The 16,178-nt window shown below is 40.5% G+C and overlaps 1 protein-coding gene across 1 annotated transcript; it reads left to right on the top strand.

The window, feature by feature from the left end:
* The first annotated feature begins 8,142 nt into the window (after positions 1-8,142).
* On the top strand, positions 8,143-10,946 carry nkx3-2 (NK3 homeobox 2). The gene is made up of 2 exons (XM_071900354.2): positions 8,143-8,746; positions 9,675-10,946. The coding sequence occupies exons 1-2, from the start codon at positions 8,356-8,358 to the stop codon at positions 10,109-10,111; spliced, it is 828 nt and encodes a 275-aa protein (XP_071756455.1). The 5' UTR covers positions 8,143-8,355; the 3' UTR covers positions 10,112-10,946.
* The last annotated feature ends 5,232 nt before the right edge of the window (positions 10,947-16,178 follow it).

The following is a 16,178-nucleotide window of genomic DNA, read 5'->3' as shown; positions in this document are numbered from 1 at the left end:
TCCCTTTGTTGAAGAGACACTAGACGTTGTATTTATGAGATGGAAGACTGCTTAGTTGGTACAGGTAATTGTATTTTAGAGTTAGAGTTTAGAGTTGTAGTGGAAGCAGCAATACAAGGTACTAACTTAAATCCACTGGCCTTAAAGACCAGGAACAGTTTTAACCTCCTTTGGGAGCATTTTTTTCCACGTATAGGACAAGAAAAGGAGTGTGAGCTCTCAGTCACAATAATAATAATATATAATAAAGTTTATTTGTATAGAAATTGTATAGCACTAGTTACAAAGTGCTTCACATAAAACTGAAAAAGAGAAATGGCAAAAATAAAATCAGTAGATAATAAAATCAAATATAAGTGCAATGAGGAATAATGACAGGAAAGTATTTGAAAATCAAATTGTCTTTTCCCTGATTGTTTCTCATCTGGCACGATCTGAAATGTGATGATGCAGTAAATCCCATCTTTCTGATACTCCATGCATGTTAAAACAAAAGTATTATAACATTAATTGGTAACACTTTTCAATGGCCTTATTCCAGTGTATTAACCTGTAGAAAAGTATTGTAAGTACACAAAATTACTGTGTAGGTACTGGATGAAAATCTCCCAATAGCTACATAATGCACTTAAAACGGTGTAACACCATTCAAATGGCTTCATTAAAACAGAGTAGTAAGTAAGTAAGACTTTATTTATAGGCTATAGCAAGTTAGTGGTGTTACACTGTTGTAAGTACATTATGTATTGGGGAGATTTTCATCAAGTACCTACACAGTAATATTGTGTACTTACATTACTTCTCCATAGGTTAATACACTGGAATAAGGCCATTGTAAAGTATTACCCATTAATTAGATAATCTTGTGTTAATCTATTCTATAATGTAGGAATGTAGGTGTAAGACTGCTTTGGTAGTGCAGGTTATTTGGCTTCTGGCTGGACTCACTGCACTGACTTCAGATCAGTACTGACATCTAGATGTGTGAGTGGTAGAAAAAACCGTGACACAAGACACCCGCTCCATAAGCCGTCTCACAGTTTGATCACAACGCCTCATATCTCCTTCCCTCTCCTCTTAAGAAAGTCCGGTAGCGGGCAGCGGAGCAGTTTATCCTGGAGAGAGCTGTGGAAAGATGGTGGTTTCACACAGCTGTCAACTGGAATCGAGGGCCTGCTGGATGTGAGCGGGCCGTCTCCCCGGTGCTGCTGGGGTAAGGGGCTCGCTCCCACCGCCTCTCCATACTGGGAGTGGTCTTTCCTCTACTGGGGATTTGGCCAAGCCGACTGGCACTGAGCATAATGGTCTCCCATTCAGCCACTCCTCTCACAAGACATAAAAGTTAACAGGTGTTTAACGTCAGAAGCGTTTCATACGAGAGTCACAGAAATAGAGACAGGCAGCAGGGAGGGGCGGCGGCTTAACGTTTTTTTTCATTCTTCTGCAGTATTGAAATGATTCTGCGGCTGAGGCGAAAGTTGAAGCTGCTGACTCCGGATTGACTTCTGGCGTCTGAAGCTGCAACGAATAGGATCGGCCTGAGGTGTGTGTGTGTTTACTGACCAGCACGTTGAGGTCAAACTGATTGGTTGCTGTACAGGCCTATCAACATACTGTGGTAAAAATTGAGATGCCTTATAATGTAGGCCTAATTGTGCTTACATGTACAGAATATAAATTAGGAGTTTCATTCCAAAATGCAATATACCTCTTTTGGTAAATTTCTAAATATACACTACCAGTCAGAAATTTGGACGTACCACATTCTTCTTTATTTTTTTACTATTTTTCACATTTTAGAATGCAGTGACCAAAAAAGTGTTAAACAAATCAAAACTATCTTATATTTTAGATTCTTTAAAGTAGCCGCCCTTTGCCTTGATGGAAAGGCAAAGGCTTTGGAAAGGAATTCATACATAGGCATCAACTTCACTATTTATATTTGTCTAAAAAGCAAATTTCAAGCATTTAAGCATAAGCATTTAGATCAGAATGGGTTGAGGATAATGAAAAACACAGTACATTCAATCAGGTGTGTCTTTGACTGGTAGTGTATTTTCATGCCACTTATCATTTTTTCTGAGTAGATGCTACATTTTTCAAACAGTAGATATCATATGGACACTGTACAGTAAGGTATCAGCCAGTATACACCTGTTGGAGAGGTGAATGCCTCTGTAAAGCTGCAACATACAGCACTTGTCTTTATGAGAAGCTTCAAACACTGCAGCCCATGACATCCCACTTTACAGCCTGAAAAGAATAGGCCCATAATATCTCAAGAATTTCTAAATGGTGCTTGAAGTTTTCATAACTACATCAACTTGTACGCTCAAAAGTGGTATTTTACATGTGACATAAACCCCACTGAAAGGGCCCCCGCTCGTTTTGAAGGACATCTTTATTTAGGCGTGAGAAGAGGAGAAAGAAGCGGTCGCAGCCAGGCCCTTCCAAACCTGAGGAGCCTTTTATGATGTGCTTGAGCTGCTCGCATTACGTATTGCGTGCCAACGGCAGATGAAAGCTCGTTTGTCAGCACAGCAGACCCCCAAAAAATAAACAATAAATCACGTCTATGCACTATCTACACAAATTAATTGGACTGTAACAGCGGGCTATCCCCCCACTAAGACGTGCCTCTATGCCTCTGCTGCCGTGGCTCCAGTAATGTAGCCGATACTGGGATGTTTTGAATAGCTTCCAAGAGGAGGAGGAACCTACGGCGACCGCTCTCTCCTTGTCTCTTGGTTCCATTTACTGTATTAAGTGTGCTGTCCCAAGGGTTCTTCCATTTAGTGGTCCATCGCATGCGAGGATAATTTTTCTTTGGGGAAAGGAAAAAAAAAAAAAAGATTTGGAGGGTTCAGTCGTAACTTAGGCGACTAAAAGCATACTTAAAGCTGGCAGTGCCCCCCCCCCCCCCCCCCACCCCCACCACTTTCCAGTGTTGAGGTTGATTAAGGCTGCTATCATGGTGGATCTGAGATTTGGTGAGAAATTTCGGGAGACATTTTTGGGGGAGCGTTTATTGCAAATGACTCTTGGCAGTGCCCTCTCATGTGTTGCTCCATCTGAACACAATTTGGCAGCTATTCTCGCGCAAGAGAGGGGGGAGGGGGGGGGGAATGGCGTGCTGCGAGCCTCCTTCCTCATACCAGCACGCAAAAGGTTCAAGACCTGTCATAAACACACCCAGGAGAGGAGGGGAAACAGAGATGTTGCCATGGCACTGGCATGTTGCTGCATCAAGCAAGATTTCTGTTTAACACGTAAGATTACGGGTACGAGGCAGGAGAAGGGGCAGTGGGTGGAGGAGAATGTCTTCCACTGTGTTGTTAGCAGTAATAAGCCATTAACTTTACTTTTTTACTGGAAGCTGGTGGGAATTTCATCCGTGCATTACGCTGAGTATCCCGCAAAGAGGAATGTATAGAGCAGTCAGAGAAGAAGGGGATATTAATAAATGATGTAGAAAAATAAGCTGTAGTGGTTCTGGCATAGATGTATCTTTTCCCAGTATAACCATTAAGAAATGAATGTCTGATCCCTCCACATCAACTTTTTTCCATGAAGCCAGTCTCTCTTCCCAGCCAGCAGAGGGAGCCCAAACCTGCTTCAGCTTCATGTTGACTATAAACACACATATCTGTGTATATAAACAGCAATGTTTCTTTTTCATTTTTTGTTTTCTTCTCATCACTATACATTGGTAAGATGTTTGGTCAAATTTGATTCACACACACAGACTCAGCTGAGAAGGAAAAAGTACAATAAACCACAAGACTTGCAGAAATATTGGTTTTGGAAGAATGAAATTTGGATTTTTTCAGCTTTCAACCACTGCTGCAAATTCCTCATCTGGTAGTAAAATATTTTCAGATGGCTGGGTGCAACTGGATGCATTTTCACAATTGATTTTAAATTAATTTGCTGATTTTATTCTATTTTGTGTTTTTTTGGCAGATGATCAACTGCATAAATTTTGGGATGTACATGTGGAATCACAACAAACCAGTCAATCTGAGTCTTTTATTCATTGGATATCAGTTTTTTTATTTAGGCCAAGTCGTCTCAATGAAAACCAAGCTGCTGTTGGTGCTGCTGTTTACATTTCCTTCCACTTACAGCTACTTACTGCTTATTACTCTTCATCCCAGTGTGGTTACCAAAACACAGTGTAACCCATGGAGTCTGGCCGACATCACACTGATAGGCACACTGACTCACTTTGTTGGAGAAGTCTGGCAGACAAGAAAATCCTCCAATTTTATTCATTTTCCATCTTCCCATGGTAAAGCATTTTATATGGCTCAATTTAGGCTGGCACCCTCAGGATAGGATCAATAAACAACAGAATTGTACGAAAAAGGCAAAGAAAAGAAGTTGGTCGTTTCAGAATATAAAAGAATCCAAAACAAAGTGATGAACCACAGTTGTGGATCAGCCTTGGCTGAAATGAGCAGTTTCTAAAGGGAGAATGTTTTCAGAAGCTGCGAGTGCAACAGCAGTATGTGTGAAAATATCCAGACAGTGTCAGTGGTTTTTGCTTTTCCCTCTTCCAGTTGTGTTTTCATTGCTTGTGGTGATACAGGCTTTCATCCCCAAGGTCACATCCAGTCCTGAGACAATGCCACATAATTTTTTCACCATCATTCAATTCATTTTCGCAGAGCAAGACACTCATACAGTTACAGTGAGTTTAGGTTTAGTTAGATTTAGTAATTCAATACTGTAAGAAGAAACATCAGTCTTGTAAAAAGAAAACCTAGCCGCAGGCGAGACAAGGAACTTCAGCTGAAGCATTTTTAACCTTGTCTTGCTGGCAGGATTGGGGTCTGTCACTCTAAAATTCAATTAACTCGGGAAGTGGACTTTCTTCAAAATTCAAAAACTGTAAATGCTTTGCAATAAAACACCCTCATATGCAACATATAAAGACATTATTGAGTATGGAGACTCTCATCATACGAACTGCAGTTCCAATGTACATTTTGAATAGAGTGAAATCAAGGTGAATTGACCCCATCCCTGGTTTCTATAACAGCAAATGATGTGACTGAAAAATGCCCAAGATGTCAGAAGTCAGTGTATTTCCAGTGGCCACTAGATGGTATAATATATGCATGCAACAGGTTTGCACGAGACCATACCACTGATAAATTAAATTTTTGAAGATAGGTAGACCCTAGTTTATTATGAATATTATGACATATACTTGCATACATCATTTCTATTTTTTATTCTTCTCATAATGTTGAAAACTACACATCTATACAAGGGCCATGATACAAAATTTCTAAACCAGGAGTCTTAAATTATGCGTCGATATTGACTCCAGATATGAACTGACGTGGACAGGGAAGATTCAATTAATTTAACGGACCAACACTTTTTTTTGCACACAGTCAGCCTCAGTTTATTAATTTATTAGATTAATTTCACACACCTTTACAAACAGAAGCTCTATGGATCAAGCTTTCAGGAGCAAAAAATAATGAGAATGCTTTAAAGGTTTATTTTATCTGTTCAAAGTGATTTACATGAAGTTCAAGGTCGGTGAATCCCTGCATCAATTTTAAAGACAGTCTAGTCTGGGTGGGGGAAACCCACTGGGTGTAGGTTGGCCGCAGGAGGTTCATGTAGCCTACAATAGATTTAGAAAACAGGAATGAAAAATAAAAAAATAAAATAAAATTTAACAAACCAAAACAATAAAAGGGTAAATCCGTCCGTTTTTCCGTCGTTTCAACAGCTGACCGGCCGTCTGCATCTTCTTTTTATCCTTCGCACTGACAGACTCTGCGCTTTTCAGCACTTTTCGATATTCATGTCATCATAATAAAGACACATTTCAGTCTAAATCCAATTTCCAATTTTTCACATGAGCAAACAGACTTGCGTTTTAGAAAATCAAGTAGGCCTAGTAACCAAGGAAATAATAACAACAATAATAACAGTAATAATGACAATAATAATATTTATTACAATAATAATAATAATACGCCTAATAATAGTAATAATAATAAAAATAACAATAATGAAAACATTTCCCACATATATAAATAAATAGGGTGTTGCCCAGTAATGTCTCATAATGTTGAACATCAATTACACTTTTGTTGCAGCGGCAATGAATTCATCAGCCCGCTTTCATTCATATAATTTATAACAGACTAACGGAGCCTGATCAGAAGCATTTTAACAGCCTGACGAAATTAGAGCCGTTTATCAAAATTAGGTAAATAAATGAAGAATGATAATCCATTCAATTGGCCTACAACAATGGCATGGAAACCTTTAATTTTAAAAAGTGAAAAAATAAAATATTTTCATATTGGATAATATTCCTTAATCGTGCCTTGAAACCTTCTTTTCAATAGGCAAAGCTTGTCTGAAATCTATAACCAACTATTTTCCAAGTATGAAAATAGTTGCATTAGATCAGTTGAATTAAATTTGTCACCTTGCTCATTTAGCCAATCATAATATGCAGCTGCTGGTGTCACTTAACGAAAGACTATTTTAAGATCAGTGAAGTTTTGTTGGTTTGCAGGTGAGAGCGGCAGGAAAGATGTGAGAGGAAAAGGCGACGTGAAATACGACAAAGGTCATGATCCGGACCTGAACGCACCACGGCCTGCTGCTCCCCTAAAACACTGATCCACCAGAGACCCGCTGCTGCAGAGCCACAGTGAGTTTTCACGCTGTTTCCATCGTCCTATTCTGTAATTTTCACTGATTTCTATGGTTATCGAGGGTCAACATCACGCAGAAGAAAACACATAAACCCATTGTCTTTTACTCTGCAAAAAATGCATCTCATCAAGTCATGTATTCTCATATCCAGCCTTAAAAATCTTATTTTTCTTAAAACAAGTGAAATATTCTGCCAGTAAGGCGAGATAATTTCGGTTGTTTTCAATGGAGTTTCACTTGTCTCAGTAATTGAGTCAGTATTTTAAAATAAAGCCGATTAAGGTAGATTACGCCACTAGTATCAAGAAAAAGACACTGGATTCAAATTCTTGAAACAAGTTGATTTGCATTAAAACAAGTAGCATATAATTATCTCAGCATATTGTTAGATATTTCTACTTGTTTTATAAAAGATCATATTATCAGACACAATACTAGATTAAATGATTTATTAAGCCGGATATTTTTTGCAGTGCAAGAATCTGGTTTGCGCACAAGCTTACCTGCTCATGATGGTTCATAATGTGGCCAAGGGAAGTGGCAATAACGGTCAATAGCCGCTTAATAAAATCTCGACTGGGTATCGGCCTGTGTGTTGGTAACAATCTGGCACACATTGGTTGGTGTCCAAAATGTCACCAAAGAAAAAAAAACGCGTCACTTTACGCATTACGCACTGGACACCCATGCGGACCTGTTTGGATGCTGAAGGGTTAAACTTTAAAAGAGGACATATTTATTGTCCTGATGCTGCATTCAAGTCAAATGATAAAAATGGTAGATAGGAGACTTCTACTTGAAAATACCGTTCGTCTCAGCTTTCAGGTGGTAAACACCGTTCACTCCAGTTTCCAGCTACTTGTGATCTCAGGGTTTTTGTCGCTGGACCCTGGTTTTTCTGATTTACCGAATTCCCAGCATCACCAACACGGAAATCTCTGCAGTTATACGTGTAAGGAATGCTGTAGTAATTTCCTATTAAACGAACAAAATGAACGATTTTCATCACATAAGCCATTTTGTCATCACCACACTTAAAAACCCATGATAGGACACAACTTTCGTTTGTGTTTGTGGCTGAATTGCAATCTTTGTGATGTTGTAAAACATAAATTCAAACGTATCACACACTAAATTCATGTCTGTTAACTTTTAGAAGAAGCAGAGGAGCGACCAGCGTCTCCAAAAACTTAAATCATGGCGGTTGACGGATGCAACACGAGTTCCATCGCGTGAACACAATTCCACGTCCGTCCAATTTTACGGTTATTCCAATCCGACGTGAACGCAACGTGACGTAGTTTACAGTGGCCAATGGCTGAGCGGCGTTCCTCCGCTCTCGCCCAATAGGAGACGCAGAGGAGTCGCTGTCAGTCACAGGTGAGGGTGGATGGTAGAAGTGTGTGAAAAGGGCAGGAAACGGGAGCGAGCCCGGGCTGATGGCAGAGCTATGCGGAGGAGAAGCATCGTGCCTTCGGATATACGAGAAACTTTCCGCGGCTTCTCCTGCGGGGATGCGATGAGAAACCAACACTGGAGGGAAAACATACGCGACACCAGGGCTTCGCTGGGAGTAAAATGCGGATGAATTGACATTTGCTCCATTATCCAGGCCAGTTAATTGCTCCCTTGAAGACGAACAACTTCACTTTTTGAAAAATGGCCGTCCGTGGCAACTCACTGATGCCTTTCTCGATCCAAGCCATCCTGAACAAAAAAGACGACAGCCGGCACTTGCCAGATTTGGATATGTGCTTCTCCAAGACGGCGTGTTGGAAAATATTTGGGGAAATGAACGGCGGGTCGGCGGACTTTCCCACGGCGTGCAGAAGTGATGATGGGGGGGCTTGTGAGCCCACGGACCAGAAAAGTTATGACTCGGACTCGGGACTCAGCGACGACAATGACAGCAAGAATCTGGCCGTCTGCAAGTCCGAGAAAGACGGAGACCAGGCGTCAGATGTGCTGGAGGAGAGTCTGCAGGAGGAGACCGACCACGAATCTGCAGCTGTGGAAAACGCAAAGAGCGACTGTGAGCCTAATGTTACGGGTAAGTGAGTTAGATAATGTGCAACCATGCTCAGAAAAAAAAATATGGTTCTTCATGAGTTCTCTGGTTAGGGTAGAAGTTGTAGCCTATAAAGAACCACAATGACTCAGTGAACCCTCTGATGTGTAAAGTTAAATAAAAAAACGGGAAAACCAGAATAGAGAGTCCAGCGTGGCTCTTAAAACGCTCCTTTAATTATGCTAAAACCCTTTTGTCACAAGTCAAAGGCCAAGGCTATTTCTTTCATTGTAGGCCATTATTTGGACATTTCCAAAACCACTCCTGCGCACTTTTACGCACGAATTGGAATAGATGCTAATGGGAAAGCTTGGCTCATGGTCAAACTGTATTTGTTGCCACCCACAGGCCTTTAAACCGTTACTTCTTAAAGGTTAAGGGCAGCTCGATTTGGTGTCATCATAGGTCATATTTGTGTAAACTAACTTATGTTGCATGGACACGATTTCCCTTTGGATTAAAGTTGTGAATTGTCCGGAGACGCACAGCTGATTACAGTCTACTTTATAGGAAAAACAAACTCTAAACTGCAGTGGATAAAAAAGTCTGGACACCATTTGAAATGTTCTAGTTTTTACTGTCTTTAGGCCTGAATGAAAACTCACTAGATTAGACTTTTTTTTCCATTTTCATTTGGATAGGCCTACAGCAACCAACGAAATTAAGGTAAACAGACAAGGCCACTTATTTCTGACAACGTAGGCTATAAAAATAGAAAAGTAACACACCTTGCTGCCTAAGTGTTCACACCCCTTATAATCGGGAATTGATTTTTGCTTTAATCAATCACATCCCAAAGCATTCACCTTCACCTGAAGTCAACAGAAGTGACTCCAGTTAAATCAAAAAGCAGGAATTCACTGAGGGTTTCTTTTGTTGCATGGCGCACGTCTGCACGTCTCCCTTTCAGACCCCAGCGCCCTGGACGAGGGGGGCTGCGATAAGAGCCTGGACCAGCCCAAACAGAGGAAAAAGCGCTCCCGGGCCGCCTTCTCCCACGCGCAGGTCTTCGAGCTGGAGCGCCGCTTCAACCACCAGCGGTACCTGTCCGGGCCGGAGCGGGCGGACCTGGCGGCCTCCCTGAAGCTGACAGAGACCCAGGTCAAGATCTGGTTCCAGAACCGCAGGTATAAGACGAAACGCCGTCAGATGGCCGCCGATCTGATGGCGTCGACCCCGGCAGCTAAGAAAGTGGCGGTGAAAGTTTTGGTGCGGGACGACCAGAGACAGTACAGCCCCGGAGAGATCCTGCGGCCTCCGCTGCTCTCCCTGCAGCCGTCCTACTATTACCCGTACGCCTACTGCCTCCCTGCCTGGACACTCTCCGCCTGTGCGGGGAATCAATGAGAACTTCGGTGTATTTATTCTTTTTTTTGTTTTGTTTTTCTCCCAGGAAATCAAACTAATTACTTTTAACAAGAGGAGAAGACCTGAATGGACTGATAATCAGCTCAGTGTCTCCGACTGAACTGCCTCATCGTGTTGTCCAGGCCAGGGGTTCCCAAACTTTTTCATGTCAAGAAACCCCCAGATACTTAAAAAATGACCACCACCACCCCCCTTCGTCCCCATTTAATAAGGTGTTGCCAGAAGGAACCCCATCTAAGAAGATGTTTGTCATGATTTAGTATAAAATGTCTATACTATAGGCGGGGAGAGTGGACCTGCTCATTCATTGTCACTGTGTTAACCTCTAGGGAGTGAAAGAGTAATAAAATTAAAGTATTCCCCATCTGGCTGGGGACCCCTGGAAGCCCCCTGAAGGACCGCTGGAGGTCCCCGGACCCCACTTTGGGAACCAGTGGTCTAGACTGAAAATGTCACCTTTGTTGGTTTATGTTATATGCGCCTTCCTACCTCTGCAGTGATTGGAAATAGGCATATTCCCATTGACGTTTCAAATAACTATCTCTGTTACAGGTTGTTTTTCCTTGCTGTGTTTGTAAAGGTAAGATATTTCAGCACTTTTGAGCATATACATGACATTACTAAAATGTAAAATGCATATAGTGTGGGCATGTACAGTATCGGACCGAAAAGAGAAATTGTGGGTTTGTTGTATTATTGGCCTGAAAGCGATCTGTGGCAGGAAGCAGGCTGACAAACCAGTTCCTATTGAAATGTACCTATTTTCTATTGTGTAAATTGACTGTTTGTTTAGATCGAAAAACATTAAAACATATCAGGCATTACTATAATTTGGATGCCATTTTGTTTTAAAGTTTTTATTATGATGTTGAATATTGGGCCGTTGACTCATTTCCCTTTTCATTTTAATAACAATAACACCAACATGGCGGGACAGATGCTATAACAATAGCAACAGTTATTAACAGTAATAATAATAAGCGATATTTTAGGCCTTATGGGTTTACACAATCTGGTAACGTTATTGACACTAACTTTTTATTGGCAGCACGTGGAAAAACGCATAAGGCCTGGCGGCTGTCAACATGCATTAATGAAGCTAAAACTTAGCTGTAGATTTTATAATATATAGCCTAACTAATATACAGCCTAACACTATTATAGATGTTGCTTTCTTGCACAAACCGGGAATAAACGCGCTACAGTGCTGCATATTGCTCTTATTTTGTGGCCAAACGTCTTGTCAAAGTTTAGGAAAGGTTTTCTGAAATTGGCCAACGTGAGAGATTTACTCGGCGTAATAAATACCTTAATTATTAATTTATTATTGGTATAGACTCAATTTAGGACAAGTGTTGCTGTGTTTTGAGGGCACTAACACATTTTAAAAATGTTATAAAAGAAAATAGGAATAATAGCTACTAAAACCATATCTGCCAAATATAAAATTAATACAACAATCTTCCTATTATAATGGTGAGTCCAGCTGTAAACTGGTCTGTTTGAACCAAGTTGCCTGCATCTCTCATCTCTCTCGAAAAAGGCATCATGTTTACCATGATGTTCCTGTCCTGCCGCCCTGCAGTCAGCGCTGTGCTGCCGAGTTGTCATCTGGGCCACTATGGCTTCCTTCCCAAACACACCTGTCAGACAATGATGAATAGCTGTGTGATTCCCGGACAGGGCGGACTGACAGCTACCTTCAGGGGTGGATGTCAACACAAGGAGAGGAGTATTCCCGGGTTAAGGAGGCCCATGTCACTGCGCCTAAATTTAAGTCATGGAGGGAAAAGAAAATCCACATTTTGGGCTGTTTGCGGACACGCCGGATTGCACAGTGAATAACAGTCATTTAACTCTGTTTTCACATATTTTCACAACAGAAAAAAATAGTTTAAACCCGCCTTTACTAATTACTTTACTATAACTGGAATGGAATGTGAGCAGCATTAGACTTTATTCTGTCTCCAGTAAAACCCCGAACTTCAGTCTGGGGCAGCTGTAGATTAACCATCCTATATGTGTGTGAGGTGTGGGTCCTTATAAAACACACAGGGCCCTTATACACACCCGGGTGGCTTGTATACCAGGATGCTGCAAGTATATAAAAAGAGGATTCATTGAAACTACTGACCATCCGCCAGCTATAAGATTTAACACTTAAAAGTTCAGCGTGGAGATGAGATTTAAAGAAGACGCTGAGATTTGCTGGACATTGTCACAGTTATCACAGATTTTTCTTCTGCTAGTCGACACACGGGCAGCTACTGCAAGGAAGTCATATATATATATACTGTATATGTAAGTGTAATTTACACAGCAAATCTCAGTCATGAAGATCTCTCCATTTAGCATTAAGAGAGCTGAACTCTGAAGATTTACGCACATAAGCGCTGCTGTAGGTGGAACGAAATGCCAGGCTAAATGTACAGAAGGCCTTTGGCTGATCAGTGCCCCTTCTTCGTTAACCCTATGGAAAAACAATTCCCCTGCTTACCAACGGAGCCTATACGCCCCCAAAATAATGATCTCTAGATGCAGGTATACCGGCCACCCCAAGGCCACCGCCAGCGACAGTGATGCTGTTCATTGGCTGCGCTGGAGCTTAAAGGACTGAAGGATACTGAGGAGTGGACCGTCCCACATCACATCCTTCATACCTGCATGTAGAGATATCTGATATAGAGAGGAATATCCCGGCTGTTTTTCTTTTCAACCTGTGATCGCTGAAATGCAAACACCCCCATTGGTGTGCATTAACCCCATTCCAATGTCTCCCCGTTATTTTTTTCATATTGCAAGCAGTTTGATGGGAAATACACTAGCCTACCAACTGTATAGCATAAATACGTTGTGAATGGATACATAGGCTATTGTGAAGTCTGACTATAGGACTGAGTTCCCCCCAGCATTTCCAATGTAAAAAGCAGCCTCCTTCCGAGAATACAAATTTAATTAATGCAAAATTATTAAATTCGCACGCTGTTAAAGCATCATTCCTCCATTACGCACGAGTGTAAAGGACGATTACGCGCGAGTATTTTTACAACAAAAAATTAAAATCTTAAATAAACCATACATCCTATTCACATCTTATCTTAATAACATCTTAATATTTTGCCCTTTTTTAAAACATGGTCTGTCTCAGGAGATCAGGCTATATTTGTGCATATAGGCTACTCAGAAAACCTGAGATTGCAATTGATGGAATCAGATTTTACACTTCCACCACCTAACAGAAAACTGGCTCATTCCCTCATTCCTGCACTCAGTTCATTCTAAAGTTCATGTGATTTCTCTGTTATTTGATTTCTCTTGTTATTTCTATTGGGTTCATATATTTTCCCCTTCTTGTAAACAAGGCCTCGCTTTCACTGCTCTTCATGATCTTGTGTGTCAAGGACAATTCAGCGGAATGCTCTTGACTTCTGTAATGAGCCGTAATCACGGACATTATTTTCCTTCGCAGACAGACACGATCCAGTTGTTGTTCTAGATCACGTTACAGTATAAATGTTAGAAAATTGTCATTTAATATACATTCTTTGACACGTTATACATAGGCGTGAGTGAACGTGTGTAGACCCATGACTTAATTGAATTAAAGGCTATTCAGACTTGGGCTGCAAAAGCACAGTTATAAAAAGGCGTTGCTTGATGTCGGGTTCCTCCTGTTCACATAAAAGAAGTTGTATTTTTGCCCTGCAGTGAAACCACAAACACGCATCCTGTGAAAAGTGAAATAAATTTGAAAATGCTCAAATTCCTCGTTGACATGTCACTCCTACAGTTTTACCTACAGTTTATCACCAAATTAAGAATGTCCATCTTGACAAGTCGACAATCTGATAGCCTACCTATTGAGTTTTAAAATCTTATTTTTCTTCGAAGAGAGAAATAATGCCAATAGATAACTCCAGTTGCTTCCATTGCAAATCAAATTGTTTCACTATTCTTTTTTTCATGGAGTGATTCGTCGTATTTCAAGATACTGTCACTTATTTCTACAAAATTCCTGAAACAAGTGAAACTGCATTGGAAACAAATGTAGGCTACTCATCTCACCCCACTGGCAGGACTTCTCATTTTGTTTATAGAAAAATAAGATTTTAAGACTCTATACCAAGTTGAATGACTTTTAAAGATGGATATTTTTCAGTGTAGGGCCAATTAGAAACCAAGAGGATTTCTCGGGGAAATAGTGAACTCTGACTGAAATGTACAGGATCATGCAGCTGTCCGAGTGTCACCGGCGGTCAAAACAGCATGCAGACACTTAACATGATGATAGAAGCAGCCTGGTTTGTAGCAACACATCCAACAAGATGTTAGGGTCATAGACAAAATTCATTTTAATGTGCTGCAGGATGGAAGTCTCTATTATAAAGCCGACAGACATCTGAAACGTTTCTGATAAATGAATGCCCACCTTTATAGGCCTATAGACTGTTTCCCCAACTATTTTAAACAAATTTAGGTTATTGCGCCAAAACCTGCAAATGGAACTATTTTAGGTAGCTTAATAGCACTGTACTTTTTTTTCCCCAAAGCATTGGGAAATGTGTATACTAACCTATTTAATTGCGCAAAGGCAATACAGCATTAGGTCTAATTGTGCTTTTGAGGGAACTATACTCTATTTTATTCAAGGACATTAACGCTACACGTGTAGCCTATTTCTAAATCCGATTAAAATGAAGCATAGGCTAAAATTAGTGAAAATTTAAATAAAAACAATATAGGTCAACAAAGAGAGAATCTCAGTTGCATTGCCCATTCACGGGATGATCACTTCATTGATCTTTAAAATGAGTCAATTTTATAGGCCTATATATGAAATATTGCCCGATATATTAATTCTGAATAGATTTTTGTTTTTCTACAAATTTGGTGCATTTTCATGGACCTACTAGCCTATTTCAGTAGCGGGACAATGGGCCCTAGTTATAGGCTATTAATTATAAGAGGTTAAGTGGTCCGACACAAGCATGCGTTCAGTCTTCAAGAATTTTATTTATTGACAGCCTATGTGTCATTGATTGCTAGTTTGCGAATTGCTTGTTTCTGCGAAGGGCTCACAGACTCATTTTAGCGGTTAGGCTATTTTATAGGCCTATTGTTGATCAAGAATTCATAGCCTATTAGTTAATATTAGGCTGTATTAGCTGATTGACACATGGACTCAGACAGGTCCGAATTATTTTTTGAAACGATAGGCTATGGCTTTGTACATATCCGACCCAGTGAAAGGCTTATATGGCTGTTTAATGATTCAAATGCATTGCATTAACTTAGATTGTCTCTCCACAATTAAGATTCGTACGACACCATTGGCCTTAACCTTTCCGATAAAGTTTCTCTTCTAAGCACATTTAACAATTTTACGACAATTAGCGACGCATCTTTTCCCCAAAAACCTTTTTTTTGTCCAGTTGGGAAGCTGTCAATCACACCCTCATAAGCATTTTGGACTATACTGACCTGACACTCACTGCCACCTGCTTCAAAGTGGCCCAGGTGCGAATTCCTGTTCATCCCCCATATACAGCAACATGCTCCTTCCCTTGCAATAAAAGCAGTGTGAAAGATGAGGACCGTGATTGAACTTCCAGCTTTTTAAAAACACTAAAGCTCAGATTCTGCACTGACAATATAGCCTACGCAATATAAAAAAAATGAGGCGTAAATTAGGGAAATACATTAGGTTTCCAAGTATGACTGTGACGGCTTGTGATTGATCTGTCAAACTGAGGATTTGGTGGATTTGAAACTTTATTTTTTTCCATTTCTTTTTCTTGTGCATAACATCCAATTTACACAGGACATAGGCTAGGCTACAATAGTTCATATAGGCTATTTGCAGAACATCACACCTCGGTGTTCCCCATAGAGGTGAGAATAACTTGTTTATTTACAGTGAGAGGATTCTCCCTTCAACTTTTTTGTGTCTGATCACAGTCCTCGAGAGTAAAATTGTTCTAAAAGGAACTTTTTTCCTGACAGATTCATGGTCGGTAGGCTAACACCGATATCTAGAGTTCAAGGT

Source organism: Centroberyx gerrardi, chromosome 16 (assembly GCF_048128805.1).
Source record: "Centroberyx gerrardi isolate f3 chromosome 16, fCenGer3.hap1.cur.20231027, whole genome shotgun sequence".
Taxonomy (NCBI): Eukaryota; Metazoa; Chordata; class Actinopteri; order Beryciformes; family Berycidae; genus Centroberyx; species Centroberyx gerrardi.
Note: the sequence above shows the minus strand (reverse complement) of the source record. Positions and strands in the feature narration are given on the sequence as shown.